Source organism: Morone saxatilis, unplaced genomic scaffold (genome assembly GCF_004916995.1).
Source record: "Morone saxatilis isolate NCDOM2014 unplaced genomic scaffold, NCSU_SB_2.0 Contig10, whole genome shotgun sequence".
NCBI classification, from domain to species: Eukaryota; Metazoa; Chordata; class Actinopteri; family Moronidae; genus Morone; species Morone saxatilis.
Genome location: NW_023339652.1, coordinates 14,929,384 through 14,941,208, shown reverse-complemented (window position 1 = coordinate 14,941,208; position 11,825 = coordinate 14,929,384). Strand labels below are relative to the sequence as shown.

At 39.0% G+C, this 11,825-nt stretch overlaps 2 protein-coding genes across 5 annotated transcripts in view; one reads left to right on the top strand and one right to left on the bottom strand.

Annotated features, from left to right (window-relative positions):
* The first annotated feature begins 53 nt into the window (after nt 1-53).
* Nucleotides 54-8,441, top strand: il15ra (interleukin 15 receptor subunit alpha). Of its 4 annotated transcripts, none has more exons than XM_035675693.1 (8): nt 54-396; nt 1,293-1,496; nt 3,366-3,413; nt 3,517-3,564; nt 4,976-5,083; nt 5,965-6,063; nt 6,155-6,236; nt 6,431-8,441. In XM_035675693.1, exons 1-8 carry the CDS (start codon nt 318-320, stop codon nt 6,510-6,512), a joined length of 750 nt encoding a protein of 249 aa, XP_035531586.1. In that variant the 5' UTR covers nt 54-317; the 3' UTR covers nt 6,513-8,441. The 4 variants fall into 4 exon arrangements, with proteins under 4 accessions (XP_035531586.1, XP_035531579.1, XP_035531602.1 ...); XM_035675686.1 differs by having other exon boundaries at nt 5,962-6,063; XM_035675709.1 differs by lacking the exon at nt 3,517-3,564 and having other exon boundaries at nt 58-396.
* A 676-nt stretch (nt 8,442-9,117) lies between these two features.
* The window catches only part of fbxo18 (F-box DNA helicase 1), an 11,715-nt gene continuing 9,007 nt past the window's right edge, over nt 9,118-11,825 (bottom strand). The window contains exons 20-21 of the mRNA XM_035675677.1: nt 9,891-10,025; nt 9,118-9,565 (exon numbers count right to left, since the gene is read on the bottom strand). Coding sequence (XP_035531570.1) covers nt 9,443-9,565; nt 9,891-10,025 — 258 coding nt within the window. The 3' untranslated portion in view covers nt 9,118-9,442. The remainder of the gene's footprint in view (nt 9,566-9,890; nt 10,026-11,825) is intronic.

Here is an 11,825-nt window from a genome sequence, read left to right as displayed (position 1 = left end):
CTCGTGTTACACTTTAAAGTACTCGTGTCCCTGTACCATAAAAACACAATGCGTATAAATGACAGCTCTGTGCCACCGTGTAAACATCACAAATGGTTAGTAGTGTACATAAATAAATGCCTGAGTCATGGAACTACAAACATGGCGTCTACAGAGCAAGTAATTTTGCAATGCTCCTCCCATACTATATATTTTATGCCATAATAAGCAGTGAAAGCGAAAGTTAGGTGACAGAACTGCAACAGGAGTAGTGAGGATGGCCTTGCCGGTCGTGGTTTATTCGGCGAACATGTTTTAAGCCTCCACAGAGCTCTCAGATGGATCTGGGTCCCCCTTCAGTCCCTGTCTGCGTTATGATGGTCTGTTTGCTCGGAGCTGCGCGCTTCTGCAGCGGCGGTAAGTGCAAAATAAACTCACATCAATATACACATAACGATATGTTCACTACTGTTCAGGACTCTTCACTTCTTCACTGCTGTTTGCTGATTTGCTCCAAACCCGGGCACTGCAAAATAACAATAGTACAAATTAAACTATTCTTAAATTAGTATTAATATTGCTTTCCCTTTCTCAGACACGACCCTCTGAGAGGATTTGCTCAGTTTCTGCAACTGTAATTTAACAAAATAAACATATTCAAAACACAATTCAGTCAGTACAAACTCTTTAGAAAATGTGACGGTAACATTGTAATAACACAATAGTGATATGTTTAAACTCACACATTTGAGGGAATTAAAAACCAATTCTGAACTTCGGTAAACAGGAGATTGAGGAGATCCAGGCCTCTTTCATTTATATTGTATAAGCGGATATTTCATTTTCAGATTCGGCTCTGCGCCATGAGCTTCCAGGACAAAATCCCGACCATTATTCGCTTAAAATACATGTTTTTTTTTAACAAGTATGGTAAACATATTATGAAGTGAGGTGGGACTAGTCACTGGCAGACTGTTTAAACTCATTGCAAATGGTTATTCTGTGTCTGAAATCTACCAGCTACTTCCATATTCTACCAGCATTTGGCTGCTGGTGCTGTTGTGTTATTGATTCATTTAAGCATGTGCTACAATTTATAGTAAAAAGTAAAAGATTTACCTCACAAACAAGATTTCATTCTGAAACACACACCAGGAACTGTTCTGTGGTTCCTCGTAGGTCTTCTGTTTTTTTCCTTTGCCATCTGAAACTAACTATTAAGGTCAACCATTACATTTCCTCTTGTTGTCACTCCGTGTCAATCTCTGCCTCCACATTTTAATTTTGTCTCCATGGTGTTTTTTTTTTTCCAGTCGAAAGCAACTGTCAGTGCCCAGCAATCCCCCAGCACAGTCTAACAGAACCTCCAGGGAGTACCTGCTTAAATATAAACAAGACTTATCGTTACAAATGTGTAACAGGTTACGTGAGGAAGGTGGGAACCTCAAATTTGATCAGATGCCAACAAAAGGATGATGGTCTTGTAAAGTGGACAACGGCCAACCTGCAGTGCATACGTAAGATTTATTTGTTCTTTTTTCTTTGCATCACTCACAAAATCCAAACTAATTTCCAGAGAAAATTAGAGAGCTCTCTGAGGGTGGCAGTATGACTCTTCACCCAGTTAACATATGTACAGAGCCTGAATCATATCTTCCCACCCAGCAACATATACCATCGGTTTTTGCATGTTTTTTTTAACCTAAAAATGACACCAACATTTCAGCCAACATGATGCCAAAATTAACAGCAGGGTTTTCCCTACCAATGGTAGACTCAAGGGGGGGTTTGCCCTCTTGGATGCCCTTATGATAGATAAAACATGACTTAAACACGTTAAAAGTGCCCTCTAGGGTGCTAATTCTAACCCTGATTAATCTGTTTCACCATAAATGCAAAGATGTGTGGGCAGCACCTGAAGCCTGTAAGAATGAACAGAATGTAAAATATGCTGTGACATGTTTTGCTCTAATTTCTGGTTGTGTTGCATCGGTCCTCTTATCATCTCCTCTCTCTCTCTCTCTCTCTGGGAGTTTAACCGTTGAGGGGCTCTGACTACATGTAAATATAGGTTTGGGGTTTGATATCCCCTCATTGAATCTGTACCCAGAATCAAATCTAATTTGGAAGCAGCTGGTCTCCTCCCAACCCTTAGGCGCAATAATGCCAACCCAGTTGAAGTCAGAAAGGAGAGTTGGAAGAAAAGATGGATCACCCAAACTCTTGGCAGAACCAGCATGAATTAAGTTAGCACCTCCAGGGGCTTAAACGCCTCCTTAACCCTGGGAGGCAGCTCCAAATACTAACGGTGGGGAAAGCAACTGTATGTTACAAAAGACATTACACACAAACATCTACTCCATACATACTCATGTCAGCCTGCCCTTGAGGAGTTCTAATGATCAACATAGAAAAGCACACTGGTGTCTTTATACTGTGCACAGCCACGCACATGTTCGTTTATGTGTTTCTAATGATCCAAATCTCCTTCCTGAGCCTAGTGGATCAGTCCCTGTTCATACAGCGTATGTAACTTGGTGGAAGGGAGTGAGCACATACTGTGTGAGGATTGAAATGAGTCATTGCTCTTTTACAGCAGTTTCAAAATTAGTGATTTGATCGTAAGGAGATGTCTTTTCATGAAAACCTCTTGGGTACAGCTCAACAGATTTTATGAGTATGCTGTCATTAGGTAATTGAGCCACCTGCATTTTGGTTGGCTCTATGTGGCGAGCATGGAACTTGAGTAGGGAAAGGGTTTTTTTTGTGTCTGTGCAGTAATTTTTCTTGTCTCATGTACTACTGTCAGGATATTGTGAAAGCTTCAGTGAACATGAACATTATACACACTCATATAGGTGTGTATATTTTTGTTAACCCAGAGAGAGAAAATGGGTGTTATCTTATGTACATATACGTGTAAAAAAGGTCCAGTGTGTAACATTTAGGAGGGTCTCTTGGCAGGAATATAATATTCATAGGTATGTTTTCATTAGTGTATAATCACCTGAGAATAGGAATCATTGTGTTTTTGTTACCTTAGAATGAGCTGTTTTTATCTACAGCTGCCGCGGGTCGCCTTCCATGCCATGTTTCTACAGTAGCCCAAAAAGGACAAACACTAGCTCTAGATAGGGGCGTTCTCGTTGCAACCATAGTTTCTCCTTCGCACTTGGAACGGCATGGTGACACGATCTGCAACTACACTGCTGGATGCCATTAAATCCTACACCCTGGTTCCTTGAGTACACATACATTAATACTCCATCAATTATCTATAACCACTTGTCCTTTGGAGGGTTGTCAACTGACATTAGGTGAGTATTAGGGGTGATATTCTTAGTTTCAGATGATGAACAATTTTCTTTCAATTTGTTGTTTTTCAGCTGACCCAAAGAGAACCACAACAAAGCCACCAATTACCACAGTAACAAGTAAGTGTACCGTATGCATGAGAGGGAAATTATTGTTAGCTATGAGCCAGAGAGAGGTATTCTTCACACCACATATCTGATTAATGTTGGTCTGATCTTGCAGTGGGTAACAATGATATTCCCCATGACTCCACCATTACTACCACAGTCAGTGAGTTCTGTATTTGCATGAATTTTGAGAAATACTAATAATAAATAATTACCAATGATGAAACTAAAAAATCTACTGTCTAGATTAGACTCTAGATCATGTATGTTAGTACGGATGTAGTGATGAACATCAGCAACTGATAGTAGCAGCAGTTGTGTGAGTAGTAAAGGTAGGAGTTGTAGCAATAGCAGTTGTAGCATTAATGGTTGTAGGAGTTAGTTTTACTCAGGCAACACTTTTTTTTTACTTAAGCATACTACAAGGAGGTTATGAAGCAGTCTAAATGTAATATTGATCCCTCTATATGAGCTACATAAACAAAGAAGACCATCACTGACAAGATTGGCTATTCTTATATAGTCATTCTTAAAGCCTGCCACCGGGTCAGATTTGGTTGGATTCCCCTTGTATTCAATGAAACACTACCGCTTTTGTCCACAGGGGCCACCAGAATCAACACAAAATAAAAGTTCCTTGTTGCTGCTTTAAGTAAAAGTCCCCTTTTTGTATAGAATACAACATAGCTCATTCAAATGGTATGTAAATAAAACTTGCTTTCTTACATGTTTACAATAGTGGTAGGATAACAAAAAATTAGGATGCATGATTAGTCCAACATGTCAGTAAATGACAACATGTATGATGTGTGTGATAGCACAGCTAGTGAGCCTAGTGGGGCAAATAGCAACAAAAGAGCCTAATATTTCCCCCAAGAGTCGGTGGAGACCAAAACAGAGCTAAATTAAGAGTATTGATAGTAATCTGATAATTTGTCAGTGTTTGTTTTTTTAGCTAGCTTATTCTGCTGCCCCCAAGTGGCCAAAAAATCTGTTCATACTGCCTTAAAAAGTCAAAATATACAAATTCGACTTTGTTACAGTAATGAGAGTGCAAATATAAATGACATTTTGATATTATAAATGCAAAATTGAATATGTAGACCAGTCTGTTGGTTACTTCCTCCATTTGTAGTAGTAGTAGTAGTAAAGGTAGTAATATAATAGTTGTTCTGCTAGCTTTAATAGTTGCAGATTTAGCAACAGGACTTGCTCTGTAGTTGTGGTTGTAGTAGTAGGATTAGTTCTTTTAGACGTGATAACAGCAGTTTTAACAGTGGTAATATTAAACAGACTAACACAAAACCTTGCATGCGTTTTCACCCTTTGCTATTAATTATGTGGCACATTATATCAGAAAATTATCATGTCTGGCGTACTTAGAGTACTTCTCAACTACTGTCCGTGCATGAGCAGAGACATTCATACTCATTCATATTGTTTCCTTCAACAGTAGTTTTACAAATAGTAGTTGAAGAAGCAACAGTGTAGTAACAGAAGTAATATTTGTAGTAGTCGCAGATGCAGTCATGCTCTATGCAGTATTAGTAAAAGTACATTTCTTTTCTCATCAGCCGTCGGCACGACCACCCTACAGACGACCCCGATTATAAGCACCTCAGCTTCAGTGACTGCAGAAACACACAGCGCAGCGCCAACCTCAACGACAGCTCACTCACAGGGTAAATAGTTTACAGTCGCGCAGGCCACGCTGATTTTACAAACTGGGGGTGCCGAGGGGCCCATAAAGCACACGCAAAAGAAAACTCTGCCTACCGAGCCGGCTAGAGAAGAAAAAAGCAGCAAAAAGCACCAATAATAGCAGTGAAGCAGAGAGCCAGTGAGAAGAGGGTCTGCACTGTAGCAAAGCAGGACACCACTATCAGTCATTGTATCCAACATTTTACGTTACGTACGTTTATGTTTTAATATATACCATTTCCCCCTATAGTTATGTTGACGATATCAATGTAACTGGCTGCAGTTTGATATATTATAATTACAAATCTTTATTGAGGGTAAGAAGGATATAGGAACCATTTCTAACTGATAACCTTATAAAATATAACAAATACATGCGGTACGTAATTGTAAACACAGGGGTCGATTTAAAAATGAAACATAAAATGTTTAAGAAGGTTACGACGATTAGAAATTCAAAATTAATTTATAATTTATATATTTTACTGTAATAATTATTGCACATTTTATGATTAATAAAGATTGGTTAGTGTGTATGTTACTGACTTGGGCGCAAGTTTTCTTAATTGATGATTTGGGAGCTGAAACTTACGCCATCTTTAGAATTTTGACCACAATTTTACTCTAAGCGGCGTTATACACATTGGCGCTGGTCTCATCTGATCCGATTATAAAATATGGATCCTTAAAGCATAGCCAAAACAGTACATAAACCTGGATGACATTGGGAATATCACAACATCAATTATCCTTTATTGATGTACAACTCACACTGCCTTTATCTGCCATATGCAAAACTGTTAAAGAGTAATTAGCCTACAGCAAAATCTTATTCAGTCTTTGTTTCTGTGCTGGAAAGTAGGAGCTGTGAATGAGACCAAAGCAACGGACGGGACAACGGCAACCTCAACCACCACTAAGCCTTTAAACAGCACAATTAACCCTCAAACGTCCAACCTAGGTGAGCTTTGACACTGTCATTATATATTGTAGCAGAGAATCCATAGCATACAAGGAAAACATTTGTTGACTTTTTCTCTCTAAATTGGCAGAACCTAGCAGCCTGGCCGCGTTGATCGCCTGTGTTTCACTGGTGATCATCATTGCTTTGATTGGAACCTTTTATTATAAATGGTAAGTTAGAAAACAAGCATTGGTTAAATTGAGTAGAATTGTTTTGCAGTGAACAAGCAGTTTTTATGTCTATCCATCAAAGGTTTCAAAGTTAGTGGTTAGCAGTTCTGTGCTGAAAGTGCATTTGGGGGGAAATTCCAGTTATCATTTGAATGGTTTTGATCTCATCACTGTTTCCTTTATACGTACATTAGGAGGTCCAAAAATAACAACCGACGGTACTCAGTGGAAGAACAGACACCCATGAATCCTTTTCCATTTGCACCGGCATCATAGAAGCTTGTAGAGAGCAGCAGCTGTACTGGAGGTCATTGGGATCATCTCCACGCAGTGAAGAACAAGTTGTTGCCTCCACACACCCTTTTGACGTTCTGTGGACATCGTGCTGAAGAACACAATGTCTGGCTTCATGTGAAATCTGCACATTTCCAACAACTTTAACTTTTTTTCTGAGCTTAAGACTTTTCGTAAAAGAAATGAACTGCACTTCAGGAACTTTAATTTTGAAGACAATGCGACACAGCCTACTTCAACCCCTCAGGATATGTCCTTCTAACAAGAATTGCCTGTTCAGACAAAGTTTGAAATAGCTTATCCTTTTCTCCTATAGAGCTCCATTATTGTCCGATTAAAAACACCAATGGGCCACACCTTTAACCAGGGTAAACATGTTCCCTCCTCACAATGAATAGGCACTGCAGTTTATTTCAGTCAGTTCCAACAGTTTTCTGTTGCTGTAAATACTCACCCCAACTAGAATATAGTAATTTTTGCTCAAAAGAGCTTTTTCAGGGACTTATTCTGCCTTTTTAGAGATTATAGAGTATCGCCAGCCTTATTCGTTAAGACTGTGGGGATTAAAAGGCCTTGGCAATAGCCTGCACTGTAATTGTATCTATGTAAGTTAATTAACTGAAGAATTAGACAGTTAAAGGGTTAAATTTCATGTTACACGATAATCATGAAAATATACTTAATGCTTTTTAAAATGCCACTTAAACATACTGAACGATTATCCAGATTCATACAAAAATTTATTTGAAAAACTTAACAGCAAGGTCTCATCACAATATTATAATAATAATAATAATAATAATAATAATAATAATAATAATAATAAGGGCTGCATGATATGGTAAGAACATCACGTGTTCTCTTAAATCTGGAGAAAAAGATTTCTAAGCCAGGGCATTTCTGCAGAACTACAGTACCAACACATTTTATCTTTATTAAAACACTGCAGCTCCTGCCATTTGCAAATGGCACTTGGCCCTACTGCGATTAGGATAACATTTCGATTAACTACGCAGCCCTAATAAAAACTAAAGTCTTAACCATGGTACTCCACAGACAGACCTTGCTGTGAATGGTTTTCATTGAACGCCCAAATCATGTTTTTTGCCACACACACACATTCTGGAGCAATTTGGGGTTCAGCGGGTCTCGAATGGGTAAACCAGATCCCCCAGCTGAGCGGCTGGTGGTCATTATTTTGAGAAGTCTGGTACAATTAAAGAAGTCACAAAGAACTGCTGGAAGCTCTTTAGTACCAAGTAATAAGATAGGGGACTTTTTTTAAATAGAATATTTAAAATATATTATATATAGAATATAAACTGACCCCAGGTTGGTAAAATCCCCAAAGTCCAAGAATAAATATCAAGACAATGACCTCAACCCTGGTTGTACAGCCGTGTGGGTTTTTAGTAAGAACCAACCCCGCCTGTGGTTTGAGCAATGTCTGATATCAGCATCCAAACTAAGTAGTTTGTTCCTGCATTACTCAGTTTCGGCATAATGCAGAAGGAAGTTAACCACCACATTGAGCCTTCATCTGCCATCCCATCTCCCTAGCTGTGTCACGTTTTTAAAAATATCTCAAAGCTCTTCCTGTAATGTAAAATGCACGCCCTGATAGCAACTAGCTGTACAATTTGCCAACTGTAAAGCTTTTCCATGTGGTGCTGCAATAGCATGAATTAGTAATCACTGTATGATTGTATTTTGAAATGTGTATCTTTTCTTGAGAGCCCTGATATTTATGAACTGGATGTTTAATAGTATTATTTAAAAAAATGCAACTGCTTTTCAATAATGTAACTTGTGTGTCTACTTTGTTTTATAATGACCAGTATGGGGAAAAAAAACCCTCAATGACAAGATGAATTTTTCAATAAAAGCCAACAGTAAATGTGAATCACCTTATTTTCCTGGATTTCTTCCTGCTCTGCCCTGTTGATTCGTATGATGATCAGAACTGAGTTCATACATAACAGTAACCTCATTTTGTTAATCTTCCCTGAGTTCCAAAAGTAAGTCACATAAAAAGCACTTGCTCAGCAACAAGCTCCTGTTATGTTCTCCTGACACTTTTCTGCAGCCTGAATCTCAGAGCTGGTCATGTAATCCAGTGTAGATTCTAATCATTATCATTAGAATAATAAGAGGTTCAGTTGTATCAGAGGTGTTGGTTGTCAGCCTCAAACATAGATCTTCCTAATTGTCCTTGAACACTGTTAATCCTTAGTAGATTTAAAAATAATAATAATAATAATTCCTTTACATTTTGTTGAATGTACTGAAAAGAAACTGTGGTGTTTCATAAGAATGTTTGACTGTCTTGCCAAGAGGCCAATGAGAAGCAGCTGCTTGGCGGGAATGCAGTTCAACAAGTCCTAGTGCAGTAGTTAGAGCAGTCATTGTCCTTAAACAATTTGGTTACTTTAAAAAAAAGCTCATAATACACAGCTTTCAACTGCCAAAAAGTCCAAAGAGATTTAATAAGAAGAAAGACGCTCACAAAATGTGGTTTTGTTGTTTCTTTTAAAGTAAAAGTAGAAAAGTTGGCCAGCAGTTGTCTATTTTTTTTTTTTTTTTTTNNTTTTTTTTTTTTTTTAAATAGGCACACACTTATCACTTTTGTCACACAATCACACTGTGGGTGCTGTAGACTGTTAATTACCTTTATAAAGACTATCTCAACAGTTACATTATCCCATTCCCTTTATCTCACAGAGAAAAATACAAAAACACAAAAACTCAAATTAAAACAGCTTTAGTTTTGAGTCTGTTTGAGTGTCTCTAGGTAGAGACCTGACAGTATTCCTCGCCCCGGTCAGCATTTTAAAAAAGGGGACCTGAAAGTCCTTTTCCCCCCTCAATGCACAAAAGAAGGAGGTATTTTAGGTCCTTGAAGCCAAGCGGCTTTAGAAAATCCTGTGGATTGCAGCCATTGAGAGCACGTCGTCGGTCATGAGGAAGGCAGTTGGCCCGATGCGTGTCCACACACACCTCTCACACAACGGGCCGCCAGCAGACACACCGTCAGTCTGGACAAAGGACAAAAGAGGGAGACTTAAAAACCACAGCAAGTGATGTCTCTGAGGTTTTCTTCAGCTCTTGTGTTTTCAAGTTTGTGATTGACAAAAACAAGCCGTTGTTACATTTTTAGACACTTTACAATACAACCTTCGCAAAACGCTAACTGGCTAATAAAGGCTAACAGTAAATTCTAGGCTTTAAGCATAAATACAACATGTCAATGCCAAGAACTGTGCTGAGCTATGTAAAACAAAAAGAGAAAATAGTATTTGGAAGCATTAGAATATTGGCATATTAGAACATATTAGAAACAGGAGTTTGATAGGTTCTTACGCATGTCATCTGTTGTTTGCGCATGATGAAGGCCGCTCCGGGTGTGAGGCAGTTGGGACAGTCTGTGACGCAGCACGGGATAGGCTCCCCCGCCTTCAGCGATAAGCCTGGCATCTCTGACTTCAGGAAGTACTCCTGGAAACGGCAGAATGTTGAGGATGTGGTGGAGAGAGGCAAAGAGTTTATTGTACAGAGTGAGAAATGCTCATGTTCCCAATTGGTTTGTTAGCCGTACATGCCTTTATTGTACCACGTCCTCCTCTTTCAGTTGAGGATGTAATTAGTATCACGCTTTTTTCTAAAATTTTAAAACTATGGAAATGCCCATCAGACACATCGCACATTTTTTAGATCTCAAGGGGACACAGAATGGGTTTTGGCGCACTGAAGGTAAACAGAAGTCAGTTTTAGGAATAGTCAGCAGTTTAAAAGGTAGCTGATGTTATTTTTGGAAACAAGCGGCAGCATAATATTTGAAGCCAGTTGAAGTGTCACACCCATTTCATTTCCTGATCATGTAAGACCACTTCACATATGTGGGAGAAAGGCTATCACATAATGTGCCATCGGCTCTGTTCAAACTCAAGCCCATAATAATGTAATGATGCTGCAAATATTCCATGATCTCACTGTTTAACTTTTATGTTGTAAATATTTTTTTTAAAGCAGTCTCAGTTCCCAGGGTTGGGTTTTATGGGACAGCTGGAAGGTCTTTTGAAATGTGCTTAAGACCTAGCGGGGGCAGTAAAATGTGTGTGTTCTCCCACAGATGCACCTTATCAGTGTTTTTTTTTTTTTGCAGGGTTTCCTCTACACAGACCCTTCCCTACAGGCCACCGCACACAGATGCTGAGAATTTTGCTCAAGCAGAGCTAAGATCCTCATTTACAACTAAGAGCAATTATCCTCATCATCCTTATCCCCCTCATTTAACAGTAATGTTCCTCATTGTGTTTTATTCCGTTTTATTCAGTGCAAATCTGTAAGAGTTGGGTCACAATTAGACTTAATCGTTACGGAAGTTCTCTTTCTCATTAGGTCACCACCAACCCACCACTCTATGTTAAAATGATATGGTCCAGAGGGAAATGTGGAAAGGAGCTTATTTTTGTGCTAATGTGCATCTTTAATGGCCTGTTAGTGAAACACACAAGTGCATGCACTAATGTGGGGCTCCAGCCGCGGTGGGTGGTTTTTCTTCTCTGCACAGCACAGGCGCCAACAATAGCAATTTATTCACGCAACTTGTATGAAAGCAAGGGAAACAAGAAAAGAGAAATCAAAACAGTGAAGTGAACACACATTCCGCTTCAGTTTGGTTGTTTTTGGTTTTAGTGTGGCTCGATCCAGCACATCTGCTCGCTGGTTATGTGAAAATGCAGAAAACAATCTGGGTTCATCTTATCACTAGTGGGAGCAACTGGAGGCGAACATGGTAATGGGGTTGGCAACAAGTCCACTTACTCTTATCTAGGCTTTGCACAAAGACTAAGTTGTGTTTGACTTACTGCTTCTGTGTCCGTATGATACAATTTGGGCCACAGCGAACACGACTTGACATCAAATGAAATTAACAGGCAAAACCAGTTCCGTAATACCCAGAAGTATGGCTATCTGGATTTACACAGAAAATTAAGCAATCACTAAAACACTACATCTACATGTAAGCGCAGGAAGTAAAAATGTCAACACATGATTAAATTCAAAGTTGATCTACATCATGTTCTTGTACGAAGGTGAACAACATCCTATTACTCTTACACTCAACCACATCCTGACAACTACACTGCAAGTCAGCCAAAGGAAACGGAGTGACAGAGGTGGTGAATTAAAAAAACTAAGATGGTAATATTTTGTACTAGCTTATGTGCAGATGTTTGCAAAGCATTTCTTTCCAACAGTATCAGCTGTAACAGTGGCTCTGAATATGTAAAC

Bases quoted from the DNA above. Each gene is read 5' to 3' on its own strand.
- il15ra (XM_035675686.1), top strand. From the start codon at position 318: ATGGATCTGGGTCCCCCTTCAGTCCCTGTCTGCGTTATGATGGTCTGT. The intron at 397-1,292 runs GTAAGTGCAAAA...TTTTTTTTCCAG, and splicing joins TGCGCGCTTCTGCAGCGGCG to TCGAAAGCAACTGTCAGTGC. The intron at 6,064-6,154 runs GTGAGCTTTGAC...CTAAATTGGCAG, and splicing joins CCCTCAAACGTCCAACCTAG to AACCTAGCAGCCTGGCCGCG.